Genomic DNA, 20826 nt, shown 5'->3' on the forward strand with positions numbered 1-20826 from the left:
TGAATCCATGGCACAATATTGAATACAACATTGCTTTGTGGCACACCAGAAAATTATTGATCATATATAAGTATTTTTAAACATATACTGCACGGTTCAAGGAAAACTTATACATTTTTTTAAAAAAAATACAAACATTACTGAATATACAGGTTGTATACAATTAACATAAAAAGGAGGCATGGTAGTGCAGTGGTTAGAATGCAGTATTGCAGGCTAATTCTGCCAACTGCCAGAAGTTCGATCCTGACTGGCTCAAGGTTGACTCAGCCTTCCAACCTTCCGTGGTCGGTAAAAGGAGGACCCAGATTGTTGGGGGCAATATGCTGACTCTGTAAACCGTTTAGAGGGCTGTAAAGCACTGTTAACTGGTGTATATACTGTAAATCTAAATGCTATTGCTATAATACAAAAAATGAAAAATAAAATACCATGCACAGAAAATCATTTGCCACATTAGTAATAAGCCAAGTCATGGCTATGTGTCATGGCACACCAGTTGAGAACTAATACTCTATGGCAGAGGTCCCCAATCTTTTGGGCACCAGGGACCAGTTCTGTTGAGAGAGGATTTTTTCCACAGACCGGAAGGGGGTGTGGTTTTGTGTGCTGCCTGCATTCTGTGGATGGGACTTCACTTGTTTGCATAGCCCAGTTTCCGGCATGCCACAAACCAGTGCTGGTCCATGGGCCAGGGGTTGGGGACCCCTGCTCTAAGGCATGTTTGTGTTTGCACACATGTAATTTAAAACCTACATTAAATAAAACCATGCATCTTAAATTCACCGAGAATGGTATTATCTATTTTTTTTCCAAGTCTAGCCTCTAGGTCATGCTGATTAAGGAATTCTGAGAGTTAACTCATTCAGAAGGTGGCAGATTAAGGAAGGCCCAACAGAAAGACAGGCGAAGGTCACAATTTAGATTGCCTAGATGCCACCCTTAAAGCCAAAACAACCTGATCATAACTTTTCTTCACCTCCTCCCATGCATGCAATCCTGCTGACTGATATGATTCTGCTGATTTTGTAGGCTGGAGATGAACGGCTAAAGAACTGCCATAAAGGTTGGGCCACAAAATTAGTCCGTCAGGCGTTTGTTTTCAGATGACATTCTCTGATCCACCAATGCAGAAGCTTTCACCACATGAATGACTATGCCACTTATGAAATCTGCTAGTAATCGCTTTGAAATAATGTTTAGTTCAAAAGTGGTGTACAGGTAGTCCTTGACCTACAACCGTTCGTTTAGTGATCATTCAAAGTTACAACCAGTGCATCTGCTCGCAGCAGGAGGCCATGTGGCTCATCGCACTGATTGCAATCACACCGGTGCCGCTGCTCGCAGCAAGAGGCCCCATGGTGCATTGCAGCAATTGTGCCAGTGCAACTGCTTGTGGCAGGAGGCCACAAGGCTCGTCACACTGATCATGATCGGCAGCAGCAGTGCAATTGGCACAGCAATCCTCGTGGCCTCCTGCCATGGTCAGCGGCTCCAGTGTAATCGTTGTGATTAGCCATGTGGCCTCCTGCCACAATTGGCGGCACCAGCGCATTGGTGCCATGAGCCACGTGGCCTTTTGCCAAGAATGTCGGCACTGGCATGATGCCATGAACCATGCAGCCTCTTGCTGAGAGTGGCAGTGGCAGCATGATGTGCCACATGGCATGAGGCCGCGAGTGGCTGCAGAACTCAGACAGCGGCGTGACAGGTGTCAGGGTGTGGGAGGCCTGGCTGCAGTGGTCCTAAAGTAAGTGGGTGTGGGGTGCATGGGGCAGCTCAAGCCTCCTCACCCCAGCTTGATTTTTATGCGTGCGCCTTGCCGCAAACTAGGGCTTATTTTAAGAGTAGGGCTTATATTAGGCCCGTGCATGAAAAATCAAGGTAGGAGTTATTTTGGGGATAGGTCTTATTTTCAGGGAAACACGATATTTATAATGGTTGCAGTGTCCCACAGTCATGTGATTACCTTTTGCAAGTTTCTGACAAGCAAAGTCAATGGAGAAGCCAGATTCATGTAATAATGGTGTTATTAACGTAACACTTTCAGTGATTCACACAACTGTGCCAAGAAGGGTTGCAAAATGGGGCAAACTCACTTAATAACTGTCTTGCTTAGCAGTGGAAATTTTGAGCTCAGTTGGGGTTATAAGTCAAGGACTACCTGAACTGTATATTCATTTATAAAAGATTGTCCATTGTCATTTACAGATCCCCACAAGTCCCACTACATGTATATGTATATGTATTTGGGATAACTGAAAAGGAATCATAAATACAAGTCAGAGTGTAATAGACAAATATTCACATAAAATATATATTCTACATTATAATAAGTACTGAGATTTTTTTATCCAATGTACTGAACTTTTGATAGAATATAGCATCCTAATATGGAATTGATTTAGACTGGTCTGCATATTGCTTGTATTATTCTATGTATTCAGATAGATAATGCCATAAAAGAGTGGTCTGATTCTGAGTAATTGCTCCTTTGTCCATTAAATAATGGTAATTGATATTAAAAGGCTTATATTGGTGTTTATGCTTGCTTTTGCCACCCTGATCTCTTTCTCCAGTCTTGGAGGCTTCTAATTTTCATTCTTCACCTCAAAGTCAGTGAAACTTTGTCAGGGAAAGTAAAATTTCACAGCTTAAAAGGCCCCATGCTGAGGAGAGAATTTCTTTGATCCCCAAGCACCATCTTCAGTAGCTGTGTTTTAACAAGAATATAAGGATTTTGTTAGGAAAAAAAAAAATAGCAGAAATACTCAGTGTGTTCCTATTGAGAAAGATCTCCATTTTGGAGTATGTCACTTGAAGTACCTCTGAAAAAGATTTTAAAAATGTTTCATTGCATGGGAAGTTTATACCTGAGCTGTAATTTGGTGGAGAATGGGATTTGGAAAAGAAAATATTCTCACTTTGCAGAGGAGGATAGACAGAAAAGATTTAGGTGTAAACCTGAGGACACTTTTCTAAATCCTGTGAATGAGGAAATCTTAGGCAAAATAGTTAGTTTTTAAGGATCTGCTCATCCTGCTTGTTGTGTCCTGAGCCTGCAAATGCAGGCTCGGGACGTTGCAAGGGTCCCGGGCTTTGCAAAAACTGCCCGGGACCAGACTGAGTGGCGCCGGCTTACGCCCGTGCGCAAGACACGAAAAGGGCCTTATTATGTAACCATGTTGTCCGCGGATCTGGGCATATAAAAGGAGGCCTGCGTGCCTCTGCTTGTTGTTGGAGTTTTGGCTGAAGTACAATAAAGAGTGTTGTTCTACAGAGATGTGTCCTATTCCTTCACCTTCGTTTCAAGGACTTAACACTGCTACTCTGTGTGTGAACTGACATTAGCATTAGCAGTAAGTTATAAGATGTTTCTTAGCACAGCCACTCTTACCAACAATTCCTTCTGCTAGTCTCAGAAGTTATTTTATTTACTTTACGTTTCAAGTGGCCATCAATACATGGGAAGACCACCTCAGCTGCTCAGCATGTTTACTTCTGTGAATCTGTCTGGACCACATGTGCTCCAGAAACATTCGGAAGAAGTGAAGCTAACCCTGCCATGCCAGTACATTTCTTGGAAGCTTCTCTGGAGATGGTAAAGGTCTCCTGGTAAACCAAAGAAAACGAGGTGGCAAAGGCAGAGTTTATGCCAGTGGTGGTGAACCTATGGCACGTGTGCCAGAGGCGGCACTCAGAGCCCTCTCTGTGGGCACCCGCACCATGCCCCAGAGATGGCAACCATTCTCTTCAACCAGCTGCCCGCTAACTCTCCGAGGTCCCACATGGCGGGATGCCTCCCAGCACCCATGCGCTTGCTGGCCTCTGCGTAGGGGGGGCCAATGGTGCCAGGCCCCTGCCTCACCCTGCAACAATAGCACACCCGCCCTGCCTCGCCTTGCCTCGCCTCACCCCGCAGGACCAGCCTCCTGCCCACCGCCCTACCTGCCAGAAACCCCCTTGATCTCCCCTAACCCTGCCCTGGCCCCACAGGTGTCCCTCCCCAGGAGCAACATCGAGTTGGCCATGCCCACCTGTATGCCATGACCACTGTAGCCATGCCCACCCAGCAGGCCACACCCACCCAGCAGCCACGCCCACCCGGCACCCAGCGATACATAAGTGGGTTTTGGGTTGAAGTTTGGACACTCGGTCTCTAAAAGGTTTGCCATCACTGGTTTATGCCATCCAGGCAGATTGGATTGTAACACCCAGAAGAGTCTGCCTAGAAATTAGTTCTAACATTGACATGAGTCTCCTGTTTTTTTGATTGGGGCTCCTATAAAAAAAGGTGAACATTCAAATTAAGAAGAAGAATATTTATTTGCTAGATTCGTAGTAATATGCAATATGTGTGGATAATACATGGTAGGTTACTAAAGTTATATATTTCTGGAGTTTATAAAAGGTTTCAAGTACATTGTCAGTTTAATATATGTTTCCTTGATCTTGAAATGGAGAAAGATGCTGAATTTCTGAGAAGACCTAGGCCCATTTTTCTCTATCCAGAAAATAAGTAGGTCTCTCAGAGGAAGTAAAAGACTAAATGTAAGAGAGACATGGGGGTTAATAGTACTGGATGAGTATATATGTTGCAGTTGGGAAATGGAAGTGAAACATACAATTTTGGCATACATTCTGGGAGACCAACAGAGTTCTTTCATTAAAAGAGCTCTTATTCAAAACTTTTCTTTAGATGGCCCAATTCTTCTTGCCAAACTAATTTTTAAAATTAGATTTGAAGCCTGGAGAAGATATAAATTTATGAGTGGGTTTTTTTCCCCCAAATGGGATGATGGTTGAAATAGTACAGAACTATTTGACTTAACCTATTAAACCTCACTGGTTGCATCACTAGGACTGTATCTTTTTAAAATTCAGCCTGTTTCTTACCCTGTGACATAGTGAGGTAATAAGTCAAGCCAATACCCACACTTGGTAGTTATTTTCTGTTGGCAAATAAGCTACAGTTAGCTAAGAGAATGGAATTCCTCCACAAGCTTTTCTCCAGAAAATTTTCCAATGAATTGGCAAAGGATAGTATTTTCAGGCTGCTGACAAGATTCATACTGCATAAATAAACATGGCAGAACTAACCAAGACACCTGTTTGCTTTTTCAGGGGCCATCCATTGAGTGTGCCAGAGAGGTATATTTTATCAGGAGCGCTCATGAAAAAAACCTATATATTAAGGCATATATATGTGTGTGTGTGTGTGTGTGTGTGTGTGTGTGTATATGTATATGTATATAGGTCTTTGGTTGTTCGGGTTTTCTCCCGCATAAAATTGGAAGTGTCTTGGCGACGTTCCGACGAAGTCCCATTCGTCATCTTCAGGCTGGTGTTTTCAGCTTCGTGCTTTGAGCTGCTGAAGATGACGAATGGGATATATATATATATATATATATATATATATATATATATATATATATATATATATATATATATATATATATATATATGGTACAAATAAAATACGAACACCAGGAGAGTATAAATATAAAAATATACTTTACTAAAAGCTGCCAAGCTTTCGTTTGGAAACTCCAAACATCATCAGGGCTAAGGAGCCAGTAAACAATGATGACTTAAATGGGTTTTGCCGGCATCTGCAGCCGGCTCATGGACCGCATCACCGGTCCCGGCCGGTTAATTAGTGTTCCAGATGTTTCTTTATTACTCTCCTTACGCTTCCTTCTATGGTTCTTCCGGATCGTTCCTTCCACTATCTCATTACTGGTATTCATCTCCTCCACCACCCCTTTATCCTTATTTCCTTCCATAGCACTGACCCTCCTTCCCTTTTTGTTTTCATTCTCTACCCTGGGGGCATCTGTTTCTCCTCTATCAGTGTTACAAGCTTCCCTGGGCTCACCGACGCTCCCCCACACACACGCTTTTCCCAATCCCTGCTCCACACCCTTTCTTCTCACTCTTCCACTGTCATGAGTAACTTTCATACGGGTGTTACATATTTGGGGGTCTATGCCCTCCTCCTCTGTCCTGGCAATCTTTGTGTCGACAGTTCTCCACCGTTCCATTTGTTTGCTGCGTGATCGGGTGCTTACCCCGTCTCTCAATTCATCCCTCCTCCCTATCGCACGCTCTTCCCCATTGCTGATAGGAACGGTATTCAGGCGGACACCAGGTCTCCAGATCTCTGCATTCTGATTCCCTGCGTTCTCACTCCCCTCTTCTGTGCTCGTCTTTGGGGGGACTTCAAAGTGTTCGTCCCGGGAGGGGGCTGTATTGTTGGTGGGGGTATTCCTTGTCTGCAGGGAATCCAGGCAGAATTCCGTGTCTCTCCCTTTCACCGTATGCCTAGGCAATCGAGCCATGCTTTCGTTCTTCTTCTCCCCTCTACCCACAGCGTCAGGCTGCAGGCTCCTCATGCTGGATCTTCCACACTCTCCACAGTTGTTGTTAAGTTCTGGGGGTGGGGGTCTATCATGATGATATTGGGGGAGGGGGAGGTCTTCCATTGGTGGATGATTACGTGTGTTTGACAGTGGTAGCCTCCTCAGACGTTCATTAGAGCGGTATTGGTGTTGATCGGGCGAAACTGGGGTGTCCCTGGAGTGTAGAGGGTTGGCCAAAGTTCCATCTATCTGTTCAGGATGGAGGCCAGGTATCCCGTCACGTTTACAGCTGTGCAAGCATTGTTCAGGCCGCTTATAATAATTGGCATGGTGTTTAAAATCCCATTTCCTCAATGCTTGTTGAGCTGGATGTAAGTCAATGTGACGATTAACCGCATCTTTGTTGGAATACCACGTCTCTTTCAATAGCCGGCCTCCCTTAGTGGCATCCTCAGACATAATGCAAACATTCACAAAGTCAAACTGGTGGCCATGTTGTGCCATATGCATCCACAATTGAGAATGCTGCTCGCCCCTTCTTATAGCTAACTGATGTTCATGCAAGCGAGATCTTAAACGCTTAGCTGTTTCACCCACATAGTTGCCATCGCAGTTCTTGCAATTGATTTTATAGATTACTGCTGATCTATCCATGGCAGGGAGTGGGTCCTTGGGGCGAACGACTTTGGACCGTAATGTCTGATTGGGTCTGTGGGCCACTTCTATTCCATGGGGGGCCAGCAGTCTGACTGTTGCCTCCGAGACGTTATTAATATATGGCAAAGAAACACGCATTCTTTGTAATGATGGTTCCTCTCTCTTTTGGTTGTTCCGGGACTGGGGTGTAAGACCGTACTGTCTGATAAACCTCAAAGGATACCCATTACGTTGGCAAATCCGGAAAAGGTATTGCCTTTCTTTTATGCAAATTTTCCAGCATATATATATATATATATATATATATATATATATATATATATGCTGGAAAATTTGCATAAAAATACGACTCCTGGGCATGTCTATGATACAAATAAAATATGAACACCAGGAGAGTATAAATATAAAAATATACTTTACTAAAAGCTGCCAAGCTTTCGTTTGGAAACTCCAAACATCATCAGGGCTAAGGAGCCAGTAAACAATGATGACTTAAATGGGTTTTGCTGGCATCTGCAGCCGGCTCATGGACCGCGTCACCGGTCCCGGCCGGTTAATTAGTGTTCCAGATGTTTCTTTATTACTCTCCTTACGCTTCCTTCTATGGTTCTTCCGGATTGTTCCTTCCACTATCTCATTACTGGCATTCATCTCCTCCACCACCCCTTTATCCTTATTTCCTTCTATAATACTGACCCTCCTCCCCTTTTTGTTTTCATTTTTCATTCTAAAATATTTACCCATTCACAACTCACCTTGCTGCAGCATGATATAGGCCGTAAGTGGACGCTAGTGCTTTAGATTTCATAGCGGCCCTAGAGCCAGCTATGTATAACATAGGGGGGATGAAGATACTAAGAGTTCGATAAGACAACAGGTCACTGGGCTGCTTACAAGCCATAGATACCATCACGTGCTATCTAGGGATGAAACCCAAGCCTTTCAGCAACTTAAAAGAGATGATAGCATTGTTATACTCCCAGCAGATAAAGGGAGGATGACCGTTGTCATGGACAAGACGCTGTATACCACCAAGGCGCTCGAACTCCTCAATGATAGAACAGCCTATAGAATAGTTGAGAAGTATCCCTCAGTTACCCTCAGGAATAAAATCAACAAACTGCTTAATAATCTTAAACGCAGTAAGAAAATCGGAGATGATACCCTAAAGAAGATACGCCCCGGTGACATGGCGCTCGCTAGATTTTACAGGCTCCCAAAAATCTACAAGGAAGGCACCCCACTTTGCCCTATCGTGTCATTTATAGGTACCCCTACATCGGGATTAGCGAAGTGGCTTAGCACTCGTCAGGGCCACCTTGTGGAAGGTAGCCCCACAACAGTCAATTCTGCAGAAGAATTCCTCAACAGAATTAAGACCCTTAGGGTGGAGGATGATGAGAGGATGGTATCGTTCGACGTTACCTCCCTCTTCACCTCCATCCCCCAGGACTTAGCTATTTCAGCCCTGGGAGAGCGCTTGAGAAATACAGAAGGGAGCCACCACCAGGACTCCCTTCAGACAGATGACCTCCTGCGATTAGTGGAAATATGTCTCACCACCTATTTCACCTTCCAGGGTACCATCTTCGAACAAGTTAAAGGGACACCTATGGGCTCCCCCATTTCTAGCACTATAGCGGAAATTGCTCCTCGAAGCATGAAGCTGAAAGCACCAGCCTGAAGATGACGAATGGGACTTCATCGAAATGTCGCCAAGACACTTCCAATTTTACGCGGGAGAAAACCTGAACAACCAAAGACCTACATACAAACACCCGCGAAAACCTCAGAAAACATATATATATATATATATTCTTTCTGGAGTTAGCACTATAATTCATTGTCATTAGGCCATGCTTTATTATTAGTCCAGAGCTTGTTCAATTGACATGCATGACAATGACTTTTCAATTATCACTATAGATTTTGTTTCTTGTTTATTTTGATACTATGTTTTTCTAATCATATGGCCCAAGAATGGTTTCTTTGAGTCACCCTTTACAATTTTTAATGTGTTAGAAAGGGGGAAATTTTCAGTGTGTTGGCAACAGTTGTATTGGTTATTTAGAACACTGAATAATAGAGTTGGAAGGGACATTCGAGGTCTTCTAGTCCAACCCCCTAAAAATGGGTGTGGGCCTTGTTGGAGCTGTTGAAAGGACTGTGTTGTAGACTGGAGATAGATGATGTCGTATCTCTCTCCCTCGAGTATTCCTCATCTATCTCTAGTCTATGACACAGTCCTTTCAATAGTTCCAAGAAGGCTCCACATCCATTTACACCACTCAGGTGACCCTGACATCACAGGTAAGCCACCAAGGTGGCCTCAGTGACTTTCTAAAAGAATGCAAATGACCAGCTGTCTGCAAGGAATATAAATCCTCCCATTCCCCACCATCCAGTCAGAGCTGAGAAGCTTCTTGGATGAGAAGCGAAATGTCTTCAAAGAGAAAAAAGAAAGTCCAGTTGCCTCGTGAAAAACCACCTTTGGGACAACTATGACCTGGGTGACTGAGAATCTCCATAGACATATTGGACTTTATGTTGATGCTGAAAAAGTAGCTTTATGACCAGTCCTTGAACTTACAACTATTGATCTCTTTGAAATCAGCAGGCATTCACATCAGTCATAGGCTCTGCAATTGCATGATCATCATTTGTGAGCTTCGCAGCCAGCTTCCAACAAGCAAATTCGGTAGAGAAGCTGGCAGTAAATTTCAAGTTGTGGTCACATAATGTCACATTTAATGACCATTGGTGATTTGCTTAATGACCACAGTGGAACAGATGTTGTACATCTAGTATCATCACATGATGTTTCACTTAATGACTGCATCACTTAGTGAGGAAGCATCCAGTCCCAATTGTAGTTGTTAAGTGAGTGCTATTTCATCCTAGGCATTTTTAATACACTTTTAACGATAACAATTTTTAAAAGTAAAACATAGGAAGCCACCATATTGAGAATTAGGCTGTATTTTTAGACTAGTGTCATTTATGTTGACTGGCAGTTTTCTTCCTGTTGTATGCTATCTGGAGATGCATTGGATTGAATCTTTGCATAGGCAAAGATATTTTTCCCAGTTCAGCTATGTCCATTCTCCCTTCAGAGCCCTATTTGGGGGGAAGTGAGGTTGTGTGTGTTAGCCCATCTCTTGACATTCACCTCACAAGCTATCAATCATTTATCTCTCTTTCTTCCATCTTTTTCTGTCTCTTTTTCTCTCTGTGTGTCTGTCTCTCATCTATCTTACTGCCAATTACATTTATAATCCACAGCAGTTGTACACAGAAAGTGTCACCATTATTCAATGTAAAAAATTCAAAAATAGATAGAGCTAGATAAGTCTTGGCTTTCATGTAAGGTTTAATGCCATTTATCCCCTGTTGTGTTCTTTCTCAGAAAGAGAAACAGGGAAAGAACACAACAAGAAACAAATGGCATTAAACCCTACATTTCCCCCATCAATCTGGTTTTCATAGCAAAATATGGTATTAATATATTTGAAGAGCATCAGAGTAGAAAAGACCTGTTTAAGATATATCTTCATCAAAACTCCTGTACTGTCCTCTATCTCTCAATCAAGGTCATTGACATAGGCTTAAAACAGAAGCTCAGCGCTGAAATAGAGCATAATAAATGGCTAATCTAAACACACATTATGCAGCAACAAGATCTCTAGATCTTAATGATGTGGGAGGGGGGGATGAGAACAGCTTTTTGGGATTATTAATAGGAAGCTCTATGTATGAGCAATAAACCAGAAGCCTGAAGTCCTATTTTAGCTAGAGAACTAAATAATATGTCTTATGAAATGCTACAAAGGCAAAAAAAAAAAAAAAAAAAAAGTCAGTCAGTGCGCCTGACAAATTTGTGTTTTTTCAGGTGTGGAGAAAAATTCAGATTTTCCTTAGTGTTTACCAATGATAGATAGGTAGTTCTCCAACTGGGGAATTAATATCTTTGCAACGTGAGATATGGAGTTTCAGAAGATGTGCATTGAACCTCTGAAATTCAAAGTACATATTAATACATAGTATTCACACTGATTTTCCCCTGTAGCAACCTTAACCCTAACCCTAAGAGAGCATGGCTAATACTCAATAAGTGCCTGTGACTGAGAATGGACAAACTCTTGAGTCTCACTGTGCCTAAGCTAATGATAATGGTAAGCTCTTTGCCTAAGCTTGATATGGTACCACACTGGCCTTTAATCAACTATCCCCATTTCTTTCGTAGGAGGCTGGAAGTCTTAATTAAACCAATTTCTTCTTAAAATGTAATGAGCAACATGTGAAATCAAAAAATAGACCTGCTATAGAACTAGACCAGGGGTGTGAAACTGCTGGCCCAAGGGCCGGATGTGTCACATGGAAGCCATGCCCACCCCATTGCCAGCAATGGCAAAACTGTCCCGATACGTTGCGTGACATCACGTGATGTCGTGAGTTTGACATGTCTGAACTAGACAAACTGACCCACTGGATCATCATTTCAGAGATATCAAATTTCTCAGTGCCTTTAATAATAGCAGAGCTTCTAATATACTTGAAAAGTTCTTAAAAATTCAGGATACATTCAGAGATGTATCTGCCTTGAAAATGGGTCAAGGACAACTTGGCTTGACCGAGTTGCTGTGGATGGCTGGGATGATATGGCCATGGCGAACTGTCCCAATTCCTTTGAAAATAGCCCATGCTCAACTGTATAACACAGTCAACAATCAGCACAGGGTATGTTTCATAACATTTTGTATTATGCCATAAGCTGTTTTATAATAATGTTTATATTGTAATATGTTTTATAAAACTTGTTGAATTTTAATTTCATGGAAATCATAGGTTTTGGTCATGGGATATATTCTGTAAGTTAGCCAATTTGAGGTACTTGGTTCAAAAACTGTTGCCCTATGATGATCTGATTTGCCCATTTAAAGGTTACTGGAACTAGAGGAATAGAACGGGATGGGATGGGATGGGATGGAATACCATGAAGAAGAAAGCAAAGCAGATATTCATCCATCTAGACCAGGGGTAGGCAATCTTGACTCTTTTATGACTCGGGAGTTGAAGTCCACGAATCATAAAAGAGCCAAGGTTGCCTACCCCTGATGTAGACCAAGAGCTTGGAATGCTCTGAGTTTCAATTCATGTGCATTCATATAATAAATGTTGTACTAAATTACTATATAGTTTCCAACAGATCGAACCTGGCTCTTTCCAAAGTTATCTATACTTAATGAATGTGGCTATACAGATAGACAAGAAATGCACACATGCCCACATACAATACAATTCACCCGTTTCATCATAGACAATATTTTAAAAGTGCAATGTAAGAAAGCAGAACTGACAGATGTGGACTTCAGAGGTATCGAAGTGGTTTTGATTTGGACATAAGACTGCTATTCTTATGGGCAAAATTAAAAATTAGAACTAATTCACAGAGCGTTTTCAAGAGCTTCTATAACAGACATGTCAAACACAAGGCCCAGGGGCCGGATGCGGCCCACAAAGTGGTTTCATGTGGCCAGCGAAGCCATCCTGGAAACAGTGAGGGAACGGCCCCCGCTGCCTTGGCCCTGGCCCAGGCCGGCCGGGAGCCAATGTACAATTTTGTGGTGGCCTTCTATGCTGAAACACATTCAGTCTTAGCTCGACAAGGCAGTCTAGAAACAGTGAGGAATCTCCCCATGGGGTCATCCCCACCCCCTGAGTGCATGCTGGGGAGGTGTCACCCTTTGTGAGGAATGAAGAAATGGACCATGCCTTGGTGCTTGCCCCGGTTCCACCCCCTTCTGCCAGAGATCTGTCCCACTCCTGCCCAGGTTCCCACAGGGCCCCTTGACGCGAATGATATAAAGCTGGCCATGCCCACCCAATAGGCCACACCCACTCCATCCACGCCCACCAGTAAGGCCACACCCACCTTGGCCACATCCACCCGGGCCCCGAGGGCAACAGCAATGCTGATGCGGCCCTCAATGAAATTGAGTCTGACACCCCTGTTCTATAACAACAGCTACTTTGAAATAATGCTTTCTGAGGTCTGCTTACCACCATGAGATAATATAATTTTAAAAAGTCATGGCAGGATGAAAAAATACATAAACTATTGTTTAAGAATAAGCTACAATGTGCAATAATTGGCTCTGGTCATTCCAGTCATTCTTCAGAGGCAAATTTGCATTCTTTGACTGTTGCTTTGCTCCTTATGACAGTATTTGTGTGGATTATCCCATCAGATATGCAGGACAAAATGCCATGTGGACTAGAGCTGTATAAATAGAGGGTTTCCTCTGACTTCTTATCTTAGCACCAAGCTGTCATTCAGTTGTTATTATGAAACAACTCATGAATTTAACACAAATGAAGGCAGATATAAGTGTTCCAGAATAATGTTGCAGGATCCAATCTGGGTCGGTCACCGGGACCAGGGGTTTTGTCTTCTGAGCTTTTGGACTCATGCAGGAGAACATCCTCAGGGAACTTCTCTTTAGCCAGAATGTGTATTTTGGGCAGTTCTGTGTGATATTTATATGGTGCCTGTTGTATGTGGCTTTTTAGATGTTGATCGGGGTGTGTTGATGGTTGGCTTTTAAGTCGTTAGCTGTTGTTTACTTGTGCTGCCCAGCCCTCATCTTCTAAGTACTTGATAGGCTGGTGATAAATAGGCACTCTTGTTGACTGACGAGGGGCCTGTTTCCCAGGCTTCAATCACTTCCCTGGCTGTTTTTGTGCCTGCTCATTCAACAATCTTAGTAGTTGCAAAATTGAATGTGTGTGAATTTATGAATCATGAATTTATCTCCATTCTCAAGCTGTTCATGAGATAAAAGTAAGTGTTCAGAAGCCCCGTTCTTTATCTGACCAATACAGTACGAATGAAATGTTCAGTAGGAACGAAGAACTGATTTTCAAGACAGCTAGCAGTGACTGGGAGAAGAATGTTGCTGCTTTAGTATGAGCAAAATCAAGCTCTAAATAAAACATAGTGATTTTCTTTTCTGCTTCTGATAAGCAAGAGAATCTGACATAGTGAGGACTTTCCTTTGAGGAGGGCCACCTATCAATCATAAAAGAGGATATACAGTAGTTTTCATAAGAGATAATTAATATAAGCAGAAATACTGTATATCTGACAGACAATCTTGGCATCTCTAATCCCAAGAAGGTTTTGTGAAAAAGAAAAAAAAATATTGAGTATGCTGCATACAGGCAAAATATTTTCTTTATTTTAAATGCATTATTTTTAGCTTTATCTTTTCTTTTCAAAATTCATCAGCCCAGAAGATAGATCGTAATATGGGTTTGCTTAGAGAAGATGAAAATCTTTTTAAACAAGTAAAAGATCAAAGACGAACTCATATTAAGAGAATTTATGGAGTACTAGTAGAACTGGATTCAGAACCAGAACTAATTAAAGAATGTATGATTAAATGGGCACAAAATTTTGGTGAACCAGTTCTACTAGACACTTGGGAAACCATCTGGGTGAGGAATGTTAAATTTACACAAGCCCAGAACTTAAGGGAGAATTTTTACAAAATGTTTTATAGATGGCACCTTGATCCACAAAAAATGTCTCGTATGTATCCTGACTTACAGCCTAAATGTTGGAGATGTGGTTGTTTGGATGCTACTTATTATCATATTTGGTGGTCGTGTAAAAATATAAAAGCTTTTGGATTAAGATATGGTGGAATATTCAAAGAATTTTTAGAAGGAGGGTAAAATTTACCCCACAATTGTTTTTGTTGGGTATTGTTACTGATTGTGATGTTAAGGAGGTTATACTGATGTTAAATTTAATTACAGCCGCAAGGTTGTTAGTAGGGCAATACTGGAAGAAGGAATCTTTGCCTACCTTGCAAGAATGGTTTTTTAAAGTTTCTTATTTGGCGGAAATGGCAAAGATTTCGGCTTTTTTAAAGGATCAATCGCAAGAGAAGTTTTTTGCGGTATGGGAAAAATGGATAGATTTTATACAACATAAGTTGGATATAAAAAATATTACTTAGTTTTTCAATAACCTATATATAAATTTTAATATTTTATAGATTGTATTTTTTTTTCTTCTCTGTCCTTATATTTTTTATTTTTATCTCATCTTATTTTACTTCTTTTTTTTATATACATATCTTTTCTTCTTTCTTTTCTCTTTTATTTTAAGTAATTTTTTTCTCTTTTTTTAATATCTATGTTTTGTTTTTTTTTTACATATATATTATTGTTAATTATCTTATAAGCTTAGGTAATGTATTTAGATATATTAATGGTTTATATTTTTTAATTTTTTAAAGATTTTTAGAAATTTTAATCAGGCCTATATTCAGCTCTGGGAAGGTGGGGGGGATGGACTGGGAGGGTTGGGGTGGTTGGGTAGGGTTGTTTTTTGTTTTTTATTTTTTTTTCTCCTTATTTGTAAAAACTTTTAAAAATTTTCAATAAAAAAAAAGATTATAAGAGCGAACATTTTTAAAATTATAACATTTTATATTCTTTTACTTCCCTTTTTTCTCCTCTCCCCAATGTCTTGATTTCTAGTCACTTGGCCAAAACTTACTAAAATATAGCTTGTCCTGGTTCTTGATTATTCTTGATGTATTGCTTCCTTTCTAACAGTTACCTACACTGCACATTCCTATCATGTGTAATGAAATACAAAGAATGACCTCACATTGTAGGCTCCCCCTTCCCACCCACCCCCCAGTACAGGTTTTCTGACAAGGCAGCACATCCCTTTTGTTTGACATTAAACAACTAAGATGGTCTTCTCCAATTTATGCTGGCACTGTAATGGAATCTGTCTGTTTTGGCAGTTTGTATATCCAGCTTTGCTTTTAAGTGATTTAATGCAGCAAATGTTATAAAGCCCAGAAAAATTGTGGTTTACAATGGAAAATGTGAAAGGCCATCAAATATAATGACACTTATAGGCATGTTATAATGAATGGCAGCTATACATAGGAAAGAAAGAACCCCTACAAGATGTGCGATTAACAGCCTTTCATAGAGGTGGCTGGAGATAGTGCTGTGGCTCTCTGTAAAGTCTCTGCTACTTATGTTGTTAAAGCCTTGGCGAATGCAAGGTTACCAGAGAAAAGTTAACATTTATTTAACATGGATGTATTACTTCTCACAGTAGGTTTGAAGAGGGCCAATTCTTGGAAGAGAGTATTAGATCTAAAGACCTATAGGAAGCATAATATAGAAAAATTAATCAGTGGAATGACTTGCCTCCAGAAGTTGTGGGTGCTCCAACACTGGAGGTTTTTAAGAAGAGATTAGACCACCATTTGTGTGAAATGGTATAAGGTTTCCTGCTTGAGCAGGAGGTTGGAGAAGAAGACCTCCAAGGTCCCTTCCAACTCTGTTATTCTGTTAGAAGAAATGTATCACTGCTCTTGGCCAGAATACAAGAGATGGTAGAACTTGTTCAACATGAAGGATCTCTCAGAGAAGAGGCCTCCTCAGTGGTGCTGCCTTATGGAATACCTTTCCCATTCATATTTAGATTTAACTTGTGTTTTTTTCTTTAGATGTGGTACCAGATTTGGGCTGTAGAAATTTGGAAGCTACCAGATGATGGCAGAGAAAACTTTAGCCCTTTGCGGATATCTAGTGGTTATCTGAATTTTTGCAGCCCAAATCTGATAAGCCTACATTAGGTATCAAGCAAACATTTCCCAGTTTTTAAATGTCTTGGATTCCACTTCCATCTTTTCCCACCTCTCAGATTTGCCAGCTAAAATGCTAACTATAATGATAATAAATGAAGTCCAACAAATATAACCTATTCTCTTATATCACTGGTCTACAAATGTTGGGAAATTATTGACCTCCGAGATATAATGTGTTAATTCTTACATTAGATGGATTAGAAAACAGGTGGTAAAGGTGCTGGTTGGCTAAAGTTTTTAAGACGTTTCACAATAAAGGTTTATATACAGGCGAGTATATTTGTCTATAAGGGAGGGAATGGTCATGATGCCTCATAACTTCTCGACAAAGCATGGTAGAACAATGAAAATGGTACCACATAGAAATGTATAAAATTATCTTCACTTTGAGACTAAAGATTATTATCTAACTGTAATTTATTGTTTTCTTATTACAAGGCACGTTTGTCTTGGTCAGATCTATGTATCATATAGTTACATCTGGTGGCTTGTGAAAGTGTCATTGCCTAACATTTCCAAGGAACAGTTGCGTGATATTTTCCCTCAGAAGCCAAGATGTCTCGAAATTGTGTAAATAATGCAGACATCTTCTACTACAGTTGTGGCGAAGTTATATTTGCATCTCAAAAGTGCAGTGTGATAACAGTGATTAAAAAAAGGCATACCACCTATATTTTGGATGCAAAATAGGGGATCAGGACAAGAGTTGGGCCCCTCATTATTGTTGCATTACATGTGCAACTTATCTGCATTATTGGCTAAACAAGAAGAAAATGTCCATGCCTTTCACAGTCCCAATGGTGTGGAGGGAACCCACCAATCATTTTTGCATGGTTCCCCCAATTGCAAAAGGGATCTCAAGATCTCAAGTGGACCGTGGAATATCCAAACATTCTATCCACACTGTGTCCTGTACTCCATGGTGTACCCAGATTGACCAGAATCCTATCTCTAGACTCAGATGATGAGAAAGACAATGAGCAGGATGCAGGTGATCCAGAGCCGTCTAATGTCAGTAGACTCAAACTTTAGCCCACTGTATGCTCCTCCTGAACCGCATCTAATTTCACAGCACAGAGTGAACTAAATGACCTGATCAGGGATTTGGAATTGCCTAAGAGTAAAGCAGAACTACTAGGCTCCAGATTACAACAGTGGAACCTCTTGCAGAGTGAAAAAGCATGAAAATGTATTAATGGTATCAATGAAAAACTGAATTTATAATTATTGGTGTGGCACCATTCTCATTGCTATATCACATTTTGTAGAAAAGTTATAGAGTGTGATCCCACAACCCCCCTCATAATTTTGAATTATTTTGATACAATTTTGACCTGAAGCTGTATCTTGGAAACTGGAGCCAGTTAATACCCAGGACTTATTTTTCCTTTATTAGTTACCCAATTCTGGTAAAATTTAGTTAGTTTCATGTCTGAGGCTTTCTCCTTGTAGACCACTGATTTTATCTGTTAGATTTTATCTGTTAGATACAGCTGCAGTTTGTATTCCTGTTTTTAATTACTTAGTTTATAGTATAATCTCAGACATCTTAAATATAAATCCCACTGACTGCAACTAGGCTTGTGCCCATGCCAACGGAGATTGCATAAGATTGTGCAATTTTTAAAATTAAAAATGACTAAGAAAACTGGAAGGCAAAAATTGCCTTAAAGTGCTTTAGCATTTACAGACTTCCTTCTGAAGCAACCCATGCCAATCTGACCTTTACCTTTTTGGTTTGTTTTCTAGTGGAATGGAGCTGTTCCGAAGACTTTTCTCCTTTGGCTGGAGAAATCATAATGGAAAACCTTCAGTCTTTGAGATGCACTATTACCGGCCTCACAATGGTAAATGAAAAGTTGTTAATTAAGGTTGCCCTTTTTTTTTTTTCAAATGCTAGCAGAAATCTCTAATGGAGAGAAGCAGCTGAGTGCCATTTCTCTGGCAAGTCGTTAAACACATTCTGCTTGGCATCCAGCATCCCCAAATCACCAAAGAGTAGGAAAACTCCATCACTTTTTGTGTGAGTTTGCTATATTAGCGGGGAGAGATCAGAAAAGAGTGGATTGAAAGCCGGCCATGCCATGGATCAGGGGGCTAATCTTAGGGCAGATCAAAGGCTTTGAGAGATTCAATTCTGACTCCATGTCTGATGGCTAAAATAACAATTCTGTCTTCGCTGCTTCGTTGGGGAAACAAAAGTCACTAGATGGACTAACTTAAAAGGGAAGAAGTATGTTTTTATAAAGATTAAAAGTGGATGGAAGATGGGCAATCAGATGATCTCTCAACAGACAATCTGGTGAGAGTGAACACATTTACCTCCACATTGGTCCTTCATAAACAGCTGAGGGTGGATTTGGTTGGTAGTAAAAAAAAAAAAAGCAAATAAAACAGCATCATTATCAGCAGCAGAAATGAATTTACGAGAAAATAAATCAATCATTCTCCACTTACAAAGTGGCTAAATAAACAAATGTTTATAACCTCCAAGCCTATAATGTTCACAATACTTCCAATCAGGATAACATATACTTCATAACGTGTTTATACTATTGCAAATCTCAGAGAGTCAGAATCAGGACGGGCACATTATTGATTTTAAAACTGCATACGAACTAACAATTTAGACTATATTATTGCTGCCTGTATTGAATCTTTTTACGATATTAACATTCCAAATTTGAATCTCTTCTTTTTAAGATGTTTTCAAAATTGGATTTGTGCCAAGCAAGTAATTACTTAGGGCCATATCCGTGAGAAAAGTTTTCAGCTTCAAACCAACAGATGGGCAGCTGCAATACTGATCTCCTCGAATACTTGAATACTTCTCTCCAGATTATTTAGTAATCCAGTCAGTGATTTGGATGAGAGGATAGATGGAGAACTCACCAAATTTGCAGACAACACCAAGCTGGCAGGAATAGCCAACACTCCAGAAGACAGGCTTAAGATAAAGAAGGATCTTGACAGACTTGAACACTGGGAGCTATCTAGCAAAATGAAATTTAATGGTGAAGAAAGTAAGGTTCTACATTTAGGCAAGAAAAACCAAATGCACAGGTATAGTATAGGTGGTAGCTTGCTCAATAGTAGTAACTGTAAGATGGATCTCAGAGTCCTAGTGGACAATCACTTAAATATGAGCCAGCAGTGTGCTGCAGCTGCCAGAAAAGCCAACACAGTGCTAGGCTGCATTAACAGAGGGGTAGAATCAAGATCATGTGAAGTGTTAATATCACTTTATAACATCTTGATAAGGCCACACTTGGAATACTGCATCCAGTTTTGGTCACCACAATGTAAAAAAGATGTTGAGACTCTAGAAATAGTACAGAGAAGAGCAACAAAAATTATTAGGAGACTGGAGGCTAAAACATATAAAGAATGGTTGCTGGAATTGGCTATGTCTAGTTAAATGAAGAGAAGGATGAGGGTGAGTGGTGGGATTCAAATATGTGAACAACTAGTTCTCTATGTGGATGCTGCTTCTGGAAGTCCATTTTGGGCCTGGGCAACAAAAATTAGCTACCGGTTCTGCCAAACTGGTGTGAACTGGCTGAATCCCACCACTGATGAGGGGTGACATGATAGCAGTCTTCCAATATTTCAGGGCTTGCCATAAGGAGGAGGGAGTCAAGCTATTCTCCAAAGCACCTGAAGGCAGGACAAAAAGCAATGGATGGAAACTAACCAAAGAGAGAAGCAACCTAGAACTAAGGAGACATTTCCTAACAGAACAATTAATCAGTGGAACAACCTGCCTCCAGAAGTTGTGAATGCTCCAACACTGGAAGTTTTTAAGAAAAGGCTGACAGCCATTTGTCTGAAATGGTACAGAGTTTCCTACCTGAGCATGGGGTTGGAGTAGAAGACCTCCAAGGTCCCTTCCAACTCTATTATTAATATTATTATTAAATCATAGAGCTTTTTCCTTAGGCCTTAGAGATAACATGAATGTTTGTGAGAGGATTGTGGTGAAGCAGTACCCAAGATGAGTGTTAAAACTTTGAAAGTTCAGTCATTTATATCTCCAAAGTGAAGTGCATTGGCAGCTGAGCTTTCAATACACCCCCTTTGGTTCCAGATCTCTGATGGTCTCCTTCTGACAGACAGAGATA

The 20826-nt window shown here is 40.8% G+C and overlaps 1 protein-coding gene across 1 annotated transcript in view; it reads left to right on the forward strand.

Moving 5' to 3' along the window:
- Nucleotides 1-20826, forward strand: part of ANKFN1 (ankyrin repeat and fibronectin type III domain containing 1) — a 137117-nt gene that overhangs the window by 39574 nt on the left and 76717 nt on the right. The window contains exon 6 of the mRNA XM_039343567.1: nucleotides 18455-18552. Coding sequence (XP_039199501.1) covers nucleotides 18455-18552 — 98 coding nt within the window. The remainder of the gene's footprint in view (nucleotides 1-18454; nucleotides 18553-20826) is intronic.

The sequence above is a fragment of the Crotalus tigris genome, unplaced genomic scaffold, assembly GCF_016545835.1.
Source record: "Crotalus tigris isolate CLP2741 ecotype Arizona unplaced genomic scaffold, ASM1654583v1 scf7180000017865.1625608, whole genome shotgun sequence".
NCBI lineage: Eukaryota > Metazoa > Chordata > Lepidosauria > Squamata > Viperidae > Crotalus > Crotalus tigris.